At 29.7% G+C, this 23,038-nt stretch overlaps 3 protein-coding genes across 9 annotated transcripts; 1 reads left to right on the plus strand and 2 right to left on the minus strand.

Moving 5' to 3' along the window:
- Positions 1 to 275: 275 nt before the first annotated feature.
- Positions 276 to 22,636, minus strand: LOC119668974 (alpha-tubulin N-acetyltransferase 1). 7 transcript variants are annotated; one of them, XM_038078680.1, is made up of 8 exons: positions 22,467 to 22,636; positions 21,644 to 22,055; positions 10,802 to 10,960; positions 10,566 to 10,745; positions 7,940 to 8,308; positions 7,061 to 7,211; positions 2,929 to 2,981; positions 276 to 899 (listed from the first exon to the last, which is right to left on the minus strand). In XM_038078680.1, exons 3-8 carry the CDS (start codon positions 10,909 to 10,911, stop codon positions 350 to 352), a joined length of 1,413 nt encoding a protein of 470 aa, XP_037934608.1. In that variant the 5' UTR covers positions 10,912 to 10,960; positions 21,644 to 22,055; positions 22,467 to 22,636; the 3' UTR covers positions 276 to 349. The 7 variants fall into 7 exon arrangements, with proteins under 7 accessions (XP_037934608.1, XP_037934609.1, XP_037934611.1 ...); XM_038078681.1 differs by lacking the exon at positions 22,467 to 22,636 and adding an exon at positions 22,189 to 22,290; XM_038078686.1 differs by lacking the exon at positions 22,467 to 22,636 and adding an exon at positions 22,189 to 22,287 and having other exon boundaries at positions 278 to 899; positions 10,566 to 10,721.
- Positions 3,565 to 5,829, minus strand: LOC119668975 (putative cyclin-dependent serine/threonine-protein kinase DDB_G0272797/DDB_G0274007). The gene is made up of 7 exons (XM_038078687.1): positions 5,609 to 5,829; positions 5,478 to 5,537; positions 5,354 to 5,422; positions 5,232 to 5,303; positions 5,110 to 5,169; positions 4,524 to 4,691; positions 3,565 to 4,455 (listed from the first exon to the last, which is right to left on the minus strand). Exons 1-7 carry the CDS (start codon positions 5,672 to 5,674, stop codon positions 3,901 to 3,903), a joined length of 1,050 nt encoding a protein of 349 aa, XP_037934615.1. The 5' UTR covers positions 5,675 to 5,829; the 3' UTR covers positions 3,565 to 3,900.
- On the plus strand, positions 17,253 to 19,281 carry LOC119668976 (phosphoserine phosphatase). Its single transcript, XM_038078688.1, has one exon. The coding sequence runs from the start codon at positions 17,945 to 17,947 to the stop codon at positions 18,905 to 18,907; it is 963 nt and encodes a 320-aa protein (XP_037934616.1). The 5' UTR covers positions 17,253 to 17,944; the 3' UTR covers positions 18,908 to 19,281.
- Positions 22,637 to 23,038: the final 402 nt, after the last annotated feature.

Consider the following 23,038-nt stretch of genomic DNA (forward strand, 5'->3'; position numbering starts at 1 on the left):
AATGGTATATTATTATTAAAGAATTCCTGGATCTTCCAAAATGTTTTATTTTTCTTTTAAAAAGCATTGCATTTTTATATAGATATACCATATCGTACGAATATTATGAATACTTTAAAATACAATGATCAAGATTGGATTTTAATCATATAAGTATTAGTCTTTTTGCTTTTCATGTTATATTCATGTCAGACATTAACAAGAGTTCTACGTTAGATATCGTTCCAATAAATTTTTATATTTTTATATTGTATATTTTGTTATATAGTAAAAACGTTTATATGATATATTAAATTTTTCCAATGTTTGGCTTTATAAAGATTCTATTTGATTACTGATTACAAAAAAATTACCATAATTTGTTATGGTAAAACTTTAAATCGTAATAGCCCTGTTCAGTTAATCCTTCGCCTGTAGATGAGACTGTAGAGATGGCGTCTATATTATCTGGATTAGGCGAAGTGATCTTACCAATGGGTCGATTAATTTTTACAATACCAAAATCTTCTCTTGTTTCCTGATCGAATTCCATTTTGTTTGTAGGCGTAACAGCCATACCAACACCAGAAGAAATATTTTTCATGCCTGTGTGCTGTTTGCTAAGTTGAAAAGCCGTAGTAGATTTTCGTAAATCATGTTTCGGATCACTCCCTGTCACAGATGGGGTTGGATTTTTAGTCGCAGATATTGTCTGAATTATAATCGGATCTTCTAATTTTTCTTCTACGATTGTAGATATTATTTCACTTGCTGTTTCAGTTTCGTTAAAAGTATTTTGCTGTACTGGTGTCTCTATAAACGCTTCTACTATAGTGGCTCTAGATTGTTCTTCTTCTGTTGCTGTTTGGAGATTTTGGATGCTGTCTGTCACGTCTTTGATAACATCAATCAGGTTAGTGCTAAGATAATATTCGATTAATGCAGCAAATGAAACAAACGTTTTTGTATTCCAACAAATAATAAAATTTATTATAAATCAAAAATTTGTTTAATAGTAAAATAAATAAATCACATTGTGTTAGACATATAGTATAATATCGGAGGATCACAAAGGAATATCATTTAAGTTTTTATTTATTAATTCTTCTGTGTAAAATCTGAATATTGTTGCAAATTAAGTAAAGTTCACCGCGTTTTAGATGAGGCGGGAGGGTGAGTACTTCTGCGCGTGATTCGTGTTAAATTCGAATATTGATTATTAAAAATATAATTATGATAAATACTTAAAAGTATTTAAAGTAAGAATTTTTAAATTTAAATGCGAAATATTATTAAAATTAGTGTTTGTCCTTTAATTTATGATGTTCTGAAAAACAAATAAATAAATTTAAAAAAAATATTTTTAAAAAAATTATAAATAATTTAATATAATAATAAATACAATGAAATATTTAAAATAAAGAAAACACAAAAAAATATTTATTGTACTTATATTAAAAAAATTAAAAAAATGCATCACTTAGCTTTTCATGACTAGACCTTGCTTTAGTTTTTATCAGTGAACGAAAATAAAGAGTACAGTATCGTTGTGTATTGGTCATACCCAAAACACACCAAAAAATTTTTAATAAATAAAATTTATATAATATTATATCTGTGTATATTATGTGTATATTATATACCTTATATTAAATATGCATCAATAAATGCATATTCAATATCTTTATTGAAAAACACAGACATAATACATGCCATACAAATGCAAACACTATTTTTTCTTTTTCTAATGCAGACGAATTAACACATTGCCCATGGAAAACATTTTCAGAACTCGATAGACAGCATCAATCTAATAAACTATTACTGTCTATTAGACGCTAATATACAGTACCTTCGGAAAACAATCGCTACAAAAATTCTCTACATTCGTCAAAAAAGATCGTTTACAAGTTTACTACTATCGTGAAAAGAACACTAATAAGAACATTAAAACTTTTACATGAGGTGCCGGAAACCATACGCTATAATTTTCGAGTTCGGGCTTTTGGGCTTTCTTTAGTTTACTGTTCATGTAGTGTTTTTTTAACAAAAATACAAAACAGCACACTAATTTGCTACTTTACTGTTTATTTTTGTGCACTGGTTTTTATATAGAAGAACCATCACTTTTAATTTAAATAAAAGTAAAAAATATTCCTGATTTATTCTTAATTCATTCTTTAAAAGAACTTAGTTCCAGTTACGGTAAGCGTATGCCCTATAATTCGCCATTCACACGTATTAAAATGTAAATTGGTAAGTGTATATACAGTAATTTAGGGAATGACACGGCACTTTAGGCTAGGATTATATTGAGCAGATATAAATAGTTTTTGTTTATAATAACTGTATATGTGTTATTTAGATCAAATTTCAGTTTCAAACAAGAGAAATAGAATCTGCAGTAAATCACTTAGTTGAGGCGCACTTAGTTGAGGTAAACTCAAAACAAGAAAATAATTAAAAAAAAAGAAGAACAGCTAGTAGCTAGTATCTAACTGTAATTCTGTAGAAAACCTCTGAAAATACTTCCAATATTAACAAAGTGCTAGATAACTGTGCTAAGAACGGAATTGAGAAAAATATTCTATAGAAAAATTTTGTACAAATACTTTGATTTTGCAATTATTGCAAAATTTTAGGCAATGCAACACCAACAAACCAAAGAAGATGCACATCTACGTTTTCAATACTTTACAATCCAATCCAATTTCTAATATTAAAATAAAAATATATTTTTATTACATTTTCGTAATCCGTGAAGCTTAGCAGCGTGTTTAGGTGCAAGTTGAAAACTTTTTAATAAAATACTTGAGATACTTGAATTATTTTGGCTACTTGGGAGGTACTTGAGTTTTTTCTTGTGTCTTTGCACTAAATTTTATTTTAAATAAATTAATAATATTAAATATTTTCCAAAAAAAGGAATAAATTAAGGCATGTATATACCTGCTGCCTGGCTCTTCATTTCCATCACGTTTAGCAGGAGTGTTGTGAATTATCTGCAAAAAAACAAAAGGTTATAAATATTATGATTCATATTATGTTTCTTTTTATAAAAAATAAAAAGCAAATTAACTATATGGCAAAAAATAAATACAAAAATCAAACTACAGTCGTGCAATGCAATGCAAGTAGTTATAAACTAGAGCATCCTGAAATCCAAAAACAAAATTCAGTTTATTGATCGTTTTAACATACTTAAAACATTATTGCCCTTACAACTCGTTGATATCATCAACCACTTGAGACCCACTTTTCTAATATTTTAATGTTTTTATTTTATTCAGCAGAAATGTCGTACATTTCCTTCCTCCTCTTGTACTATTCACATACCGTATAAAACGAATACGAAATGAGTTAAATTAGTTGACCAACTTTTTCGAAAGTTCGTCAAGTTGCACAAACATAAAGACGAGACCGCAATAAAGAAAAGGAAATCCATAAAAGACAAACGTCCGGCGTAGTTGCAGTGTGACTACATAGCTAAAGCTATGGCACTGCACTTTCGCTTTTTACTCTGGCAGTTGGCCAAAACTGATGCCAAATGGGTGAAATGAGCAGCACAAAAAAAAAACACCAGGATTCGTTTTTACTGTAAATTTGTAGAATGTTTATTATTTCGCAATGTGCTTTGTATTTAAAATTGTGTACAAATAAATTTTTTGCTCCACTGTACAAAATTTAAATACAAACAAAATTTGTGAAAACATAAATTTTTCAAAATATAAATGTGAACTTCGAATATTTGCGAGAAGAGTACAGTACGAAACTCAAGAATTCACAAGACAACTCCATAAATTGCTTAGATGCCTCCAGCGTACTTATTTCCAAATTGCACATATCTAAAAACTTCCACACTTCTTTCGTCTGTTACGTCCGTCTTGTCATGTCAATTTTATATGCGTTTTCATATGAGTTTTATTGTTGAACCGGTGGTAGTGAACCATCGTAGTTGGTATCATTACCGCGAACAAGATAAATGGTGGTTTGGCAATTGGGGCAAGTGGTACACATTTCAGGTTCAGGAGTAGGTGGAACAGAATTAGTTCCAGGTTGAGTGGCGGCTGGTGGAGCTTGTTGTTGGTACTGCTGCTGTTGTTGAGGTGGCACTTGTTGTTGGACTTGCTGAGCATTTTGAGCATGCTGAGCTTGTTGCTGTTGATATTGCGCCGGTTGCTGTTGCTGGTATTGGGGCTGTTGTTGTTGTTGTTGTTGTTGTTGATACTGAGCCTGTTGTTGCTGTTGAGCAAGCTGAGCTTGTTGCTGCTGTTGTTGATACTGGGCTTGTTGTTGTTGAGCAAGCTGAGCTTGTTGTTGGTGCTGCTGTTGCTGATACTGAGCTTGCTGGGCCTGAGCATGTTGTTGATGAGCATGCTGTTGCTGAGCATGTTGTTGCTGAACATGCTGTTGATGATGCATCTGTTGTCGGTGAGCATGACCATGACCCGAAGCAGCACCCGCAGCTGGTATATTCTTTATCAATATAAAAAAATAATAAAATGAAAATAAAGTATAATTTATATATATGAAGAAAAATTTACGTGAGCCTGTTGTATTTGAACAGGTGCGTTTTGTTGTTGCCCCATTTGAACCTGCGCCTGCATTTGTGGCGGTTGTTGAGATTGTTGCTGGGTGTACATATTAGCCTGAGCCACTGAACCCTGAGCAACATCAACATAACCTCCTCCTCCAGTTTGACGTATATTTGCCTTTCAAATGAATTTTAAGAAGTATTAAATTTTTATCAATTTTACGAGAATATGAATATAGTTTTAACTTCTTAAGAATTATTCTCCGATAATTTTCATAGAAACAGGAATAGAATATATACATACATTACTAATAGAAAAAAATTTTTTTTACAAGGAAATTTAAAATCAGGCTAAAAACTACAAGCATATATATATATATATATATATGCGAATATTTATATATATATTTTTTTTTCGAGACTATAAAGTTTAATGATTATTTTCTTCAAATTTTTATAAGAAAACTTTTAAAGTACTTTATTAAAAATTTATTCAAATTTTTTTTTTATTTTATACAAAATTTTTAGTTTTTCTCTACTTTCCAACTAACTCACAACATCGAAGCAAACCAATTAAGATACTAGACATGACTTACCATTTGTGCGCCAGCAGCTGGAGCTGCGTTTGAATTCCCAGCATAGGCTTCACCAAGACCCTGTTTGTGCAGAATGCAACATTATATATTTGATTAAGTTATTAAAGTCATTGATTGTATACCGAATTACGTGAAAATAATGGTTTTGTGAAAACATTCTTCTTAAGATAGCTTTCATCAACATCTTGAAGACCCTGAACCAAAAAATTTGAAATATAGCAAAAAAGTAAAAAATAAAACCTACCGAACGACGCTCGAATCCTTGTGGACGTATCACTGTACGACTCAATGCATCCAACGGGCTTTTACGAGCCTAAAATTTTATTCAAAATTAGAACATTTTATTATTATTATTGACATTTGCATACATTTTGTTTTTCCAATTCCGCCATTTGGCTTGGAGTCAAACTTACTTCACTTTTGGTTTTCTTCATAAAGAAAGAATTTTAGAACTTCAATTTGTAAATGTAAAAAATTAAAGTGTAAACATTCTACTTACCAACATAGAACTCTTCGAAGGTGGAACCTTACTAGCTGTTTGGGTAACACTACGTTTATAGTCCATATTTGTATAAACAACTCACTTAATTCACACTTTGCGAAAACTTATATCAAAAATATAAAGCCGTACACTTTTTACGTTTTCTTAAACGAAATAATATTTTTGGAATGTTTTTGATGTTGACAGTAAAGGATTTAAATTTAATCTGATATATATATAATTTGTATTTTACATGTATTAGCATTTTTTTAAATACAAAATTCAATGGTTGCTTGGGAAAAATATTTTTCTTAAAGCAACAAAAAAGCTTAGCCTTTACAGATGATAAAACAATTGGATGGAAAGGTTTGTGAAGAGGTTAATATGTAAGAACAGGTTTTCTGTTACGGTGGATTTTATTCCTATGATCGGAAATCCAGATTATAGAAATATTGAACTGCGTCGACATCTCAGCAGTCAAAGACTGTCCTAGATGTAAATTCGACTGACTTAAGGACTTTAAAGCAGCTTGACTATCCGATAGTATGTATAGAGTCTTCTGTTACAGTGGATTAATTATAAATGCTTTAATTCAGATCTACGACAGTGTAAATGATCAGCAACCGAGTACAACTGATCAAATGAACGAGGTCAATAGCAAGTAAGAATAGATTCTATTGCAAAAATCAGTTAAAATAATTATTAATATTCTTTGGGTAGATTAGAGACCAAAAATATGATGTAATAATAACATACCCCACCACATTTCAATACCATTAATTAAGTAAAGTAAAGCTTACTTTCGATATTTCAATATATTTTCGGAGAGCATCATTTTAGCTTGACGTATATTTTTTTAATGACGTGGCATATGGCAAACATGAAAAGTAGGTATTAGGTATTATGGTCGTGTGCGAGTTAGGCTAAGTTGATGCTTAACCAAATGGGAGATTTTTTGGGATTTTTTGCACTGCACACATTTTACCATTTATCAACACGTATCGACACATCAATACATTATCGACACAACTTAGAATTTCCCTCATTTAGAACGCAACTTAGCCTAACTCGCACACGACCTAAATACACAAAATCAGCGATTAAATCAATATTAATAAATTTTTTTAAATAGTTTAACTTTTGTTAGTACGTGGCTTCTAGTACCCCTTTTTTCATATGTTCAAATGTTTTACACTGAGTTTAAGTTGCTATGCAATATATATGATATGATATATTTTGTATTTATATATATTCTGTAGAAATAATTAAAATGTATTATTCGATGAAGTAATAAAGACTTGAATTGATTAATTTTTTTCAGCTGATATTAATATTGGTATTGGTTATTATTAAAGCCATGCCATAAAATAATATGATATTAATAGATTTCTAAGACATTATAATATATAAACAATTAATCACAACATAAAAACAGATATTTACAAAATAGTTAGTAAAATTGTTAAATACCTCCGCCATGCTGCAAAGTGGACGTCTAGCACCATATCGTCCAACCGGTGAGATCTGTGTTACTTGCATTGCCGAGTTTGCACGTTCTGGTTGACGTACACGTCGTACCGACTCATCACCAAAGTGAGCACCAAAGAGTTGAGTGTTAGGACTATATTGTATGTTTGTTGTATGATCATATATAAAAAAGTAGTTGTGTTGTAGTATATTAAAATTAGTTGAATGATGGAAATGAAAAAAGATCCAAATTAGTAAATTTTAAATTGTTTAATTATTTTGTATTGTTTTAATGATTCTTTTTATAAGAAATAGCAAAAATAAATGTTACAATTTCTACTTAAACAAATTTCAAGTTTAGTATAATATAATACACACATAAAATTTATTATAACTACATTTCTCATACGTAAATTAAAATGTTTATGAAACATTTTAGAAGCTCATTTTGAATTCTCTATGTCGTGATAAGCTCGAAACATGAAGCTTATTTTTAATATATTATTTGCGTGTTTATTAAAAATATTCAGAAATATGTAAATTTAAATGCAATCATGCAAAGAAAAAATTTATTGTTCTCAAATGTCTCAAATTAGTTTTCTTATATACCAATGCTGGTAAGGTGTTTATTACTTTGACCTAATAATCTATAATCTCAATCACGAATAAGCACGTTTCACCTAACCGCTTCAAGTAAGTAGCAATTCAAACATGTTGATATCCTGTAAATTTTAAAGAAAACAAGGTTCACTCATGCATTATTGCCGGCATCGACACAGTGGTCGACCACCGAACACGTAACGAAACCAATAATTATACAAGCTACCATATAACTCCTGCTTATTTGTGGTGATATTAACAGAAAGCAAAGCAAAAACTCACCTATTAGTCACATGCATTCCATTTGTATGTTGACTACCGGCACCATCAACACCATTTTGTTCATCGAAGAAACCTACGTACAGTACGAAATTATTAGCCTGCGGTATAGTGTTTATCAAACCGTAATGTTTACGTAAGAACGCTAATAATTTTTCTGAAGGTCTATCAACTGAACATTTTACCGGTTGCCAGTTTTCTTCGGTTAACATGGTTTCGAACAGTACCTTGCCAAGACCTGCTCGTTGTCGAGATTCATGTATATAAAAATCAAGTATGCATGGAGCGCTTTCAACTTTCTTTGTTTGCCCACTTTCATCAAACAAATACAAATCCTTAGTGCCAACCTTAAGTAGTCCAAGAACAGCCCCGCTAAAATAAATAACAGAAATTAATCAGAAACATATTTGCTTAAACAAAAGAAATTCTTTAAACATAAAATTAAAATAAGCTAAATTCAAAAAAAAAATATTTTTTTTGTTTTTTAATTAAAAAAATATTAAAAACTATTAAAAATGATGTAATACACGAAAGGGTATTCATTTATATACGTTAACAATATTCACATATACAATAAACTATAGTCTGAAAGCAAAATATCATTTTTCTGTGCTAATAGTTAAAATGTACATAATCATAACGTCATGACGTCATAACTATTTGGAAACGAATAGTGAAATAAATATTGTGCGTAATATACACACCGCACATAGAATACTTTGATACTTATCAAGAATACTTGTCACTTAATTTGACATTTATTACAAATTTACATCGGCGAAGGATTATCGAGAATATTGTGATTAAATGTACGGATAATTGTGCTCTGAAAGCTATCAATCAACCTTTTCATCTGCATATCCTTTTATGTGATAGGATTACATTATGGCGGGCATCTTGCAGTCCAAAAATTATACACGCACACATAAACGCATATAAGAATTCAATGGATTGAAAGTGAAATTTTTGTATCTAAAATTGTTCCTCATAGACACCAATTTTTTCTATATGATGCCAGATATAGAATTCATGTTGTAAAATATAAATTTCTCTAGATAATACAGACACGAACAAATATTTTTTATATCTTCGCATTGTTAAAGGAACTGTAGAATTCGACAATATACACAATTCTTACAGACATACTATGTTCAGTCAGCCAAATTTCCTTAATTTTGTAAAAATGAAATTAAGTTAATTTTGAAAGTGCTCTTACTGCCCAAATGAAGAAAATCATATATTTTTTGTTTACAAATCGAATGTTAAAAATTGTAAAAGTTGAAATTGTAAAAGTTGATTATTATAACTATAAAGGATAGCATTAAGCAGTTTTATTAGCTTTATTATTATTATTTATTAGCTTTAGGGGATTTCAAGTATGTGAATTATTATTTTTCACTCTATTTTAAATCAATAACAGTTACAGTTTTTTCTCTATATTTATTTTAAAAATTTGCACTACTTTCAAAATAATTTCCCGGTTTTATTAAAGTCAACTGTCATTGTTATATATTTAAAAAAAATGTCACTTATTCGTTATCTCAACTTTATCTCAACTTTATCTTTTACTTAAAATTTATCTTATGCAGAGTTGCATTAGAAATGTCTCTTAATTTCAGCCTTCGTTTCAACGAAATTAAGGCCATTTTCCTTAATTTCATTCTAATCGTAGAACTAAATTTTGTATGAAAAAAACAACTTAATTTCGCTGAAACGAAAATGAAATTAAGATTTTTGCAAAATTAAGGTGTGTCTGAACATAGTATTGTCTTTTACAAATAAGTGTTTAAATTAAAAAATTCAAATAATATATATGTAATAGTTAAGTAAATTTATATAACTATGGTTTATGCTTAAGTTCTAAAAACAACACAGCAAGTTGGATGGGGATAACATAGATACCAGTTATATGGACAGCCTAAAATATATTTTATAATTTATATTAAGTATTTTGGAGTATAATAGTGGTGTGCAGATATAACTTCTAGCAAAAATGTAATGTAAATTGCATTACTAGTTTAAAGTAACAGTTGAATGTGCAAGATATAATTTATGGATTACCATTAAGTATTTTGCGGTGTAATAGTCGTGTCATATCAAATGCATTACCAGTACAAACTAAAATTCTAATATAGGTGGACATATATGGTGGTGTTTCAATAACTAAGCGGAGTGTCATCTATCTGTCAATAGTATAAGTATGACTTGTGTGCCATAATAATAACAATATACCGTAATAGTAAACACCGCTTCAAAAACAATGAAAAATCGGATTGGGTTAGTTTTCTTTGAAATGGTCGTACAAGCTTTAGAAAACCTATATAAACGATGTCCAGAAACTATATAAATAGCCAAAAACGTTGCAAAAGCATATAATTTAGGTTTGAGAATTCTTCGATTGACCGAGAGAGATTGAGTAAACGCTCTAACCACTTTTATAGAAGCAGTTAGAAATATTTTATGTTAAGTTTTGGATTTGCTGTCTTTACAATGCTTTGTTAATGAACGCAGGTTCATAAAAATTGTATTTTAGATTGTATTTTACAGTTATAAAAGATATTACAGAAAAATCGTTTTTAATAATTTAAAATCCATTGTTATCTAAAGGAATATTATAATAAATACTCACTTATGACCAGCATCAACATCAGCCATCAAATAAATTACTTGATTTTCAGACATTCGGAGTCTCTGTGCAGTGGTGACCGGTTTTGACAGTTTTTGAGAAACAGCGGAAAGTTGTCCGAGGCGATCTATTATTTCAGATATTTTTGATGTTGCATCGCTGGTGGAATTGGGAAATAGATTTCTAATCAATCTTATCATGCAATTTGCTACAGATATAGGCACAAAAATAATACTTACAGTACTTGGCGGCGGTCCGCTGCACGAAAAGTATGTGGCAGTAAGTTCGATGAAATTTTTATGATCGATTGCTGGAATAGCGGTTTAATGTCAAATCTGAATTCCACCATGTTGAAAAATATAGCCAAAAATTAAATATCTGGTATGATGAATGCTCTGCTGAAATCATAAAATATTGAATTCATTTAAGTTATATTTAAAAACAATTTGTAAAGATGTACACAAATTTTCAAATTACACCTAAAATGGTTATCTCCCATGCACTTTTAGCATTACTCTATTAATAGTATGTGCCAGCCCACTTCCGTCTAGTTAAACGAAATGTAATTTTCACATTAGCAATCAGATAATTTTACTGTATGCAAGCAACTCAATTTGAATAATTGTTGCTACTAAATGCTTATGTGTTGCAATTGCTGACTGACATGAAAATAGCTGTTCCATAGATTAACTGAACTTTACCCGAATTGTTCAATATAAACTTTTCTACTAATAAATTTTTCGAATTAACTTAAAAGCTACTCCATTTATTCAAATGCGAAAGAAGTGCATCAGCATATCGTTTATAGAATATTTTGCTTTTGAGCAAATCTTAATATCTGTAAACATTTGTGAATGCATGAAAGCTAGCTAAATCCACTTTAAATACTTAAGTAACTCAGCCAAGCATTCAACCCACTTATACAAATAACATTGCAGTGAACCCAATCCGTAAGCACATAAAAATCTAAATGGTAAAGTTAGAGAGGAGTAAGCTCGAAAAACAAAACCAAATGTTGAACAATAACAAGCACAATAACCGTAGAGCATTGAACTTTGAAGTGGAAAGACTTTGTCATCTGCGTTTAAGAAAAAAACAGTGACAAAAACATAATAGGTTTCTGCTTAACCTACTAGAAGAGGTGGAAGAACAGCAACTTCTACTGTACCCCATTTATTAATATACCATAATAATAAATAAGCATATAACATACGTAATATTTAACATATAATCACAGATTTAGCATTTTGCTATCATATCAACACACAACATATCAACACACAGTTATCCATATGACAAATTCTATTTGTTTTTACTTACTTGACAAAACCCTCGCTCCTTAATTTAAATATTAAGGATTTGTGCAATTTTCACAATTTTGTTTTGTGTAAAAATGATTGAAAATATAGGGTTACTTTTAGTTATAAGTATAACAGTTCGCCCTAGTGCAGCTCGATATCCTCAAGCGATATCACGACACTACCAGTGGATTGGAAATCTAATAAAAAAGCATGGATTACTCGATAAGTAGTGAATGAATGGCTGTAGCAGTTCAGAATTCTGAAGAGATCAGAATCGAAAAATTCCTTTGTTTTTGGATAACATATCATCTCATCAAAGGGAATTAAATTAAACTTATATAGATATAGATATTGTTTTTTGCTTTCAAACACAACGAGCAGCAAGCCAACCACTTGATCAAACGCTAATCTAAAATATTTTATTTTAAATTTTTGAAAGGATCTTACTTCTAAAACACTTGCTACATAAAAATGACACTTCAAAGTCAGCCTCAGAGCTGTCGAAATCTATTAATCCTGCTTCCGTATAGAAGGATTTTCAAAAGTTTATGAAAGTCTTACCGATTTTGATCTCGAAGATAACATTCCGTAACCAGAGAAAAACACGGTGAGTGTCCGGTTATAAGAAATTTTACTGTATTAAAAACAATTCATTGAAATGATCAATTTAAAATACTCGCTATGATACAACGCATAGCGATGCAATTTTCGTAATATACAAATGTATAATAATTTTGATATGCCCTTATACTAACGAAACGGGTTCCTGCCTAATTGCTTTTACGCATTAAAATTCTTGTGCTCGCATTCCGAAAGCGTGCCATTAAGTGCCTGCTTTACCTTGACTGTTTAATTTTCCTCGACTCATTTTAAATTCAAAGCAGCTGTCAAAATTTTCAGTGAAAGCTAATTTTCTAAAAAATTTCAATTTAAAGTTTATTTTTCTCTGTTCTACGAGGGAAATTTTGTAATGATGCCCTTTGTTTATTGCTTTCGTTACCTGGCCTTGTTACAGAATAATTGTTAACTATTTGTTTTGCTTTATTCGCAAGGGTATGGGGCGGTGGGGGTGTTAGGCGTTCTGTGTAGGCTTACAGGTGGCACACCTATAATAACTGTGATTCGAAATAGGTGTTCACCCAATTTGTGGAATCGATAAATATCAAAATACATATACGTTGGTTAAACACAGCAACCGTAGAAGTGTAAACTTGCCAATGCCAACAAAATTTGATACTTCTGACTTAGACATTGTTTACACTTTCTAGAATAATTTTTTCACTATTTTAAGTCGCAATAAATGCAATTAATTTGAGAGGTTATGTACAATATACACACATACCCGTGTATTAAAATAACAAATATATTAATTACAAATTATATATAAAATAAAGAATTAATAAAATAAGGTTAACCTTTTTTCAAATTCTGTCACATAAATTCTGATTCAAATTCTGTGAATAGATAGATAATCTGTGCATAGATAGATCATTTTTGAGATATTTAATAGGTAATTACGCCACCTCTTTAAGTTTTTTAATCTAAATAGCTTAGTTTATTCACTAGTTTTTTGTCTGAATATGATTCTGATTACAACTACTGCTAAAGATTAATAACAGTGAGACCTACAGATGCTGGTAAATGGATCACAAAACATCTACCTATTTTATATGCAATTAATAGGGAATTCATCTATTATTTTTTATCTGACATTAAATAATCTGAATAATGTCTAAAATCTTGATATAAAGTATGATATAGAGTATGTTTATCAATAGATACTTTTTTAGAGATAGCACAAAGATCGTGAGTTATTATTGACCTTTCTAATAATAATAAATACTCTATTCATGGAATTGTAACAGAGAGCGGGCAATTAACCTTTTTGGTCTTATGCGGTTAAACTTGGAGACGTTAATTTGATATGTGAAAAGTATTTTTTTAATAGAAATAAGATATAATCAGAATATACTTCAAGTTTGTTTTAATCAATTTTGTTAAAAATAAATAAACAAAACAACTTATGGTGTCACGTTAATCGCTTGGCAACCGAAGGAACCCACCAACTCGCAAAAACAATGGAGTAAAAAACGAAAACATGTTTTTATTTGCGTAATTGTTGTTTACAGTTTTTATTCCACAAATGCATCGAATGATCGTGTGCATTGTGGAAGCACATAGCATAAATTTTATCGTGTTTACATCGAAAAACTAAAAAAAATACAAATCAATTACAATAACTGCTACTGCATAAAAAGATAACAAAAAAAAAAATAAGTGTACATAAATAAATGAACAAAAACAACACTGTTTAATTTTTTTTTAAACTTTTATTTTCAATCGGTCCTACAGTCGGTCAGACAGCTTTGTGGTAAGAAATCAAATTAATAACTCAGAATCTTTATGAGAATTACATTACATTAATTCAGCGCTCATGGTATTTATCCTTTTAATTTTTGATAAATAATATTAACTCTCTACAAAAGTCCCTACGTTCTCTTTTAACGTGTATCAGATAAAAAACAACTGTATAGACCAAAGAACGACAATGAGTGCTCAACACTCGAGTCATAATCGAATTATTGGCTGTATTTCACTTAAAGCATGCTGTCTTTCTTTTTCGTATATCCAAATCCAACTGTTTCACACATACAGCTAACAGCACTTATAATGATTCGTACTCTTTTAATATAATACTCATAAACACCGAGACTTGACATAAAAATGATGGAAGTGATTTATGAAACATTAATGAGTATTACGTCACAGTCGGCAAAAATTTACCTACTATTGTTTACTGTGCATTCAACTAAAATAACCCCGTATTTAATGCACACATAATATTTAAACGAACGAACGAAATGCATGCCTTAATAATGCTAACGAATAAAAACACAAACAAATTTTTTGCTTAGCAAACAATAGTACTTCAGGAATGCCATAACTGATCGAATCGAATTCTTTTTCGATAAGTTCATTCATTGATTCATACCACTTGAATGAGTATATACTATACTCTGATTCACGTCATTTTCTACTTATGCTACTCTACTCATTAATGAAAATACTTATAAAACATTTCTGTGATGAATGTGAAGTAGTGTATGAGAAAATCTATTTATATCTATTTATACTTTAAGTGTTAAAATTATAACTCATTGCAATTCTCTGCTAACGACCAAGCAATGTCTACGCGATAAAAGAAGTATATGAAAACTTTAGATTATTATATGCTAAAAAGACCCAGGGATACTGTCACTCCACTAACATCCGTCAACACACTTTTTTGTTTGACAGACTAGACTGATTGTGCCACAAAAAATCTCTGTAGAAGCTATTAGGATAAGAGCATGGAAGCAACGGTTTAAAAACTTTTGTGTTATTATGGGTCTCCCTTCAGATATAGTAAATTTCTTAAAATATTTCTACTCTAAAAAATTAAGTCAGTCTTATGAATCCTAAATTGATGACACAATGTACCCTAAAATAAATAAATTAGTAAATAATTAAAGATGAATAAATAATTGTGGTTAATGTAGTTTGTTACTGTGATCACTATATGTATATGCAATATTCATATTTTGAATATGTTCTACCAATATTAATTACATAAAACTTTTATTGTATAAATATATAGTGTATAAAGTATGTATATATAATTTATTAATGAAGTATATACATTTAAATGTAAAAGTAAGTAACTACTCTTTATACTACATACCTAAAATATCTGTTATAAATTAATATTTTCATTTATAAATAAATTATCAGAAACAGTTTGAAATTCGTTAATATCGACCGTAAGGCAATTTAGTAGCTTCTTTCTGCTCTGATCGCGTTTTAAAATGTAGGCCATTAACGCTACACTCAAGCAACACAGCTTGTTTTTATTTTTTAAATTAAGTAAACAAATTATTTCGTTTCTTAAAATAAAAGTTGAAGAAATTGCTGATGAAATTTGTATTTAAGGTTAATAGTTTATAAGTAAATAAATACTTTTTAGATTGCATTTTAAAAACTAGTTTAAACTTGTTTTCGATGAAACGAGGTCATAATTTGCGTTAAAACAGCTGATAATGATGACCCCGATTAGGATGTTGTCCGAAAGAGACTATTGGACTTTTTTTTAGTATGACACGTATCTGAATGATGACTAGCTTTATATATTTCAGAAGTAAACTCATAAGGAAGAACTGATAACAAACCAGACAGAGACAACACGTGTTTTTTCATTGTTTTTTTAATTTTAAATAAACTTGGTAAAGACCTCTACTTTTAGTATTACCGTTATAGTTATTAACGACTAAATTCGTGTTAGCATATAGTACTTTCGAAAAAAGTACAAACCTTAATTTGTGATATCTACAATTTTAACATAAACAAAAAATCTTAAATATTTATTTGAAACAGGTACAATCAGATTGTGGTCTGGTCCAATTCAAATAAAAAACATTAATTACCTTTTGTTTTTTATTAGTATAATTTACAATGGATCACTTTCTAATGGGAATCCATGCCAAAAGACCACATTTAGTTGTTTAATTTGTAATGACGAGATGGAAAACAAGCACACGCCATATGTTCTGTATCTATACCGCTGTCTTGATCCTAAAACTTTAGGATTACATAATTAAGAGACACTGTCGGCAACATTCTGATAAACATTTTGTAAAATTAGTTAAAAAATCTATATGGTTTTTCAAATTAGAGAAGAGGAAAGAAAGTCCTACTGCAGACAAGATGCAAAAGGTTTAGTGGGTCAACTATGATAGCCAGTAACCGTACAATCTTACATATATATTCAAAAGAAAAATATATTGATTTTTGTTTAAAAGTGTTAACTTCTATACGTAAAAGTACCTTTATTGATTATTTGTAGTAACACATAACTTTGCTCTTAGATAAACTCTTACCGAGAATTAAAATATTTTATAATGTTATAATTATTATAAAATTTTAAATAAACCGTAATTATAGTTATAAGAATTGTTTGAAGCATAACATAATTTTCACGATAAAAAGTTATGTTCTTTTACATATTTAATTAATCAATTTACAAAGTTAATATCAAGTTAAATATTTATTTGATTATTATATATTTCAGATCAATTTATGTATATATACAATTTCATTATTTTCCGTTATTAGTGCAAGTGTAGGGCAATGGCAAGTCGCTGTATATCTATTTGAAAATCTGAAATCTATTATGTGAACAAAATTATTTCTCAGCCTCTATAATTCAGTCTAAAATTGATAACGTGTATAATTGATAATATATATATATGCATATAAAAGAGATTTTACGTTCTGTATAAAGAGGCACACATAGTCTCAAACTTATAAAAAAACAAATGGCAAGTTTTTACATAATAAAATTACACTTGTAAAAACACTGTACATACATACACACGTTCATCTGACTGTGTGATTAATTTATGGTGATTCCATAACACAATAGCAACAAAATAAAATAACAAAATAACAAAGGCAGGCAAGCAATCGACATCGAACGGTCAGTTAATCTGGAAATTTAGTTGCTGCCTGCTGTCTTGTATACTTCGGTAGTTTCGTTTGAGTCTGAGAACTGAGCGGATTTGGTGTTGTACACCGGACAGTATATAAATTTTACAATTCAACTTGGCCTTACATTCTACCTTTAAAAGCGATCGCATGCGGTATTTCTTAATCTCCATCTGTAAAAGTGCCTGTGATATTAAATAACTAAAAGCACTGATTAAAGAGCAAAACCGTGTTATCAAATTGAAATCAATAAACTTAAAGAAAGATAAAACTCTTAATTAAATTAAAATCATAAGAAAACCAAAAAATAACCAAATGATAAATTATTAAAGCTAACTGTAAAAAGGAAAGTAGAAAGTGATCAAATATAAAAAACAAAATCGCCTGTGAATAACAAAAAGTGCATTAAGCAGATTTTAATTGACAAAGGGAATAATTATCTGTGTAATTTACCAGTGCAAAGCTTTTAAGACAATTTACTACAGTTTTCGATTCGACTGTAGAAGCTTTTATCGTACTGAGAACGAAATAACACCAAAACATAGATAAATACTCATTAAAATGAATTGCTCAGCGATCAGTGTTGCTCGCACAGCAACAAATGGTGTATCATTTAACGGTGCTTTCCACACGGCACCAGTGACCACTTTAACCTCAGCATCAAAAGGTGTTGGTGGTGTTGGCACTAATAATTTAATTTTATCGTGTAATAACACTAGTAACAAAACGATAAATATGACCGGTAATCAATTGAACCAAGCCACGTCAAGAACGTCAACCACAAAAGCAACACCCACAGCAGAAACAGTGACGGTGCCAGTGCTAGTGCCAGTGCCAGTTAATCAGTATTTACCAAAGCAACCAGAATTGGCTGCGAAAATAATACAACAATCCAATATAGTTTGCTTCGATGTGGACTCTACAGTCATAACGGAAGAGGGCATTGATGAATTAGCTGATTTTTGTGGCAAAGGTGCTGAAGTCGCACGTGTCACGAAGGAAGCCATGGGCGGTGCAATGACCTTTCAAGATGCTCTCATGATAAGATTAAATATTATACGTCCGACGCAAAAACAAATCAGTGATTTTATTAAAATCCGTCCAAGCATACTGACACGCAACGTTAAACGTTTCATCGAACAACTGAAAGCGGACGGAAAACAAGTTTATTTAATATCGGGCGGTTTTGACTGTTTAATTGAGCCCGTTGCACGTGAGTTGGATATACCGATAACAAATTTATTTGCCAACAAATTAATGTTTTATCATAACGGAGACTATGCCAGCTTTGACACAACGCAGCCAACATCCAAATCTGGTGGGAAGGCCGAGGCCATATCATTAATCAAAAAACAAAACCCAGATGCTTTGATAACAATGATTGGTGACGGTGCAACTGATTTAGAAGCAGTACCACCTGCAAACTATTTCATTGGATTTGGAGGAAATGTTGTACGGGCTGAGGTATACAAGCGGGCGGAATATTACATAACCAATTTTGAGCAAATAACGTCAAATTCATAAAAATAATAACTTTTTTAATTTACATATATTTAATTAAGTTATCATAAGGAATAAGTGCTTATTCATCACAGATATAATATATTAATAATATTGATAAAAATAATTTAGTACGAATTAAATTTCAAAAAATATTTTTTTGTTGTTAAAAAAGAAACACAATATTGAAATCATTTTAGCAAAAATAAATTAACAAAAATAAGCGAAATGCAGTATCAGAGATATAGATAGAAATCCATATCTTTGGTAGTATGTTAAAGTATTTCTCGTATATATATTATACCATATAAATATGTAAATCAAAATCATTATCAATATTATATGAAGGAAAAGTAAATACTGAATAAAATAAGACATTAGAATGAATTAAAAAAAAATATTTAAAGGCTTGTTTATATTATGGAAAGGGTTCCTAGAAGAGTTGTGGTAATAAGGATCAATTGCCCCGGTTGCAGCAGTAAGAAGATGTCGTTATTTGACCAAATTAAAATAAATTTTATCGTTTATAAATTAACAACAATGCACTTTGGACTGTGATTATAAAAATAAAAATTCTTCTATATCACATTATAAAATTATGAATATATTGAACATATTGAAAAAGTGAAACAGTAATACATTTTTTTCTTGGGCTCATTAAGAGGATTCAATGCAAAAAATCCAACATAAGTACATAATTTTAGAGAAAAATAATTATTATAATTTGATATAAAAAGAATATTAAAATTAAGAGTGTCCATAGAAAACGGAAAAAAATCTTATGGGGAAACTGATTCACTTTTATAACTGATTAAAATTATATATTGGACATTTCTATTTTCGAAATAAAAATATAATTTTTTATTCATAAAGCTTATGTTTTCTCTAAAATAACGTCTTTCATCTGTTTTCCTGCCCTAACGCACACATTATGCACCATGGCTCCAACCCATTGAAATCGCAAGTCCATTCCACCTCGATTAAAATTAGCTTTAATTAAGACCCATACTCTGAATCTCACTCCACCTCGAATAACCCTTTCTCTTCTGATTCTACCTTCACTCAATTACATTCTACCCCATGTAGTCATATGTTATGTTTCATGTTTTTTACAATATAGCTTTTCACTGATTAGAACTCTGCAATCCCGAAATTACTTGTCTGAAACGCACAAAATTAACTACCCACTCCCGTTTGAGTTTACTGTGTTACAGAAAGAAGTATTAAATTTTTATATGAATAAGAAAATTTACTCCATTACTCCACTTATAAACGCAGTGAATGATCAACTTAATTTAAGTGTATTTGTTGAAACGAATAAAAATCAAATTACCAACTAATAGCATCAATAAAAAAAAAACATACAATGAAATACATAGGAAATAATATTAAGTAATTGCACAAAAAATTTCTGTAGAAAACGTCCGTATAAACAGTTATTTTTAAAATATAATACTTAACTAATTAAACTAACCACATGAAATAAGAATGAGAGAAAATAATTATGTAGAAAATTTTTACATAAACATTATTTTATTTAAGATTGCTTAGTGTGAACAAAGTTATACGATACTGTTGTTGGGCTGCGTAAAACAGATGTTCAAAGTTATGTACAAAGTCAATTATATAAATAGCAACAACACAACTAAATTGAAATATTAATTTCAATTTATAATTCTAAGATACATCTGCGCTCTGTCGGTATATCTTATCATTATGTTATAAGCGAAGCTACCGTGTTGGTTGTGAACCGCCAACACAGTTCAAACAATACGCAAAAAATTTAAATTTTATTATAAAATAAAACTTTAATTAAAAAAGTTGTATCTATTGCCAAAACACCTACAGCTGGCAACAAATTCTTTATTCAACTTTTTACTTCAAAGTCAAGAGAGCGTGATTTCACATCAATATAAGGCCAACGATCAACGATCAAACACATAAATTGGTTTTAGAGGCAGAACTTATCTAGTGAGGAAATAGATATTGTTAATAAATTCTGTTTCAATATTGGCCAGAAATGTATGGCGGCGGATGGCTTAGTCATTTAGATATATTGCGTAGGAGTACATTAAATATATACTAATTTGGTAATTTCAATTTTAAAATTGCGATACATGAGCCGATATTGAGTTTACATAGATTAGAGCAATTATAACCTTCTAGTTATTTTTTTTTTTGCATTTAAAATAAATTTATACTTATTACATTTCAATAACAAGTGTAAAAACAAATGTTTAGAAAGTATGAAGTAAAATATTTACTTATGAGAAATTCTCATTATTTATGTTAATCATTTCCATTTATTATAACAAACGATAAATATTAATATATTTTTTAACTTCAGTTTATAAGCAATTCAGATTAGTCTCACCTAAGGCAATTAGGCCACAATCAAACCTTGCGTTTTAATGATAATAAATGAGTATTATAATTCGATTGTAACAACGACACCTTTTGTTTTTATCACAACGGAAATCATAATAAATATAATTTATTATAATATAATATTGGTAAAAGCTTCAGTTTAAACATAATACGTGTATATCTTTGCTAGCCCAACAAGAATAATAGTACTACATGCATATATTCATTGGAATAATAGTACTGTTGTACCCATAAGAATTATTATTAACTTATACATTCATGTATATATCACTTTCATATTAATATTCATATTATATTCATTTATAATTATTATAAAATAAAAAACAACTGAATAGTTCTGTTGCATTACACTTACACAAAATTTGTACTTACACAAAAGCGATCTTTAACTTTATTTGATATTTTTATGCAATGGCAAGCCTTTTTTTGAGAAACTAACGATGAGATCACCGACCGTTGAATGCTTGAAAATGCTTGGTACAATTGAGACTTCGTAAGCGTTCAACTGAGGACGTAACAGAACGTAGAGATATTAACTTGGTTAAAAGCCCGACATTACTATTTTCGTTTTTACCGACGCGAATTTCGATTACAATTTTATTGTGTTGTACTTCAATATTTTATTGTAAAACTCTCCTGCCGCAAATTTGATATTAGTTAGTTTTTTCCTAAGCTGCTTCGCAATGCAACGAATTCTGGAATTTTATCAACAGCATCCACCAATTAAATTCCAACGCATGCACCAATTTTATTGATTAAAAATTTCGGTATACTTTTTCTTGCTCTAAGAAATACAAAAAAAATAACAAATAGTGACGTTAATAGAATATCTCAAGCTCGTCACTTAATTGCCGCAAATGCCGTTTTACCAAACAAGCGAATGGGTTTTATAGACTGTTTTCAAAATTTGTACTAACTTTGAAATAATTAATTTTTTTTCAACAGGCTCGCGCACAACAATGCAAGCGCAGGCACCACACAACCGTAAAGTTTAAATAACTTTAACAGACTGACTGCTACAGTTGCCGTTGGCTTTTGCATGTTTTTGTAGGGTGGGGTAGAGTGAAAGCAAAGCTTAGCATACTTTTCGTAGGAGAGTTGGTGTTATTGTATGTATTACTTTTTTTTTCCAGTTAAAAGTGGTTGTTGTGATACTGTTGCTTGACGATTGTTGTTTTGTTTGGGAATGACTTACCTCACATGAATCACTCGATTTGCCGCTTATTTTGTTTACTGCGGGTCTTCCACCATATTAAGCAGAAAAGCTCCACGAAGTTTCTAATTCTACACAATTTAACTTAATCTAAATGAAAATAAAACAGAAATTTCGTCTGTACTTCAGAAACTGAACTGTCACACATAATATTTTTCTAGCATGTAATATATGATTTTGACATTTGAATTGTCTATGAATAATTTCTGTTTCAAGAAATTTTTAACCTTTTAATGCCCATTTAAAATATTTATGTGTGAGTTGTATATTATAAATATTTAGAACTCTGATCATTTTGAATTAATTTACTGAATGGTCTAAACTTATATATATATAAACTTATAATTTAATTTTTATTTATTTACTTGATCTTTTCTATCAGTTTTTTTTGAACTCATAAAATATAATATCACACATATTTACGATTTTTCTTTAGCATGTTAGAAAAAACCCGTGCTCAAATGTATAAACACCTTCTCGAATTTTGTTCAAGAACAAAAATTAGCACGCATATGTGAAAAAGTAAATGTATACAAATATTTAACAACTGTAGA

This window comes from Teleopsis dalmanni, chromosome 1 (genome assembly GCF_002237135.1).
Source record: "Teleopsis dalmanni isolate 2A chromosome 1, ASM223713v2, whole genome shotgun sequence".
NCBI lineage: Eukaryota > Metazoa > Arthropoda > Insecta > Diptera > Diopsidae > Teleopsis > Teleopsis dalmanni.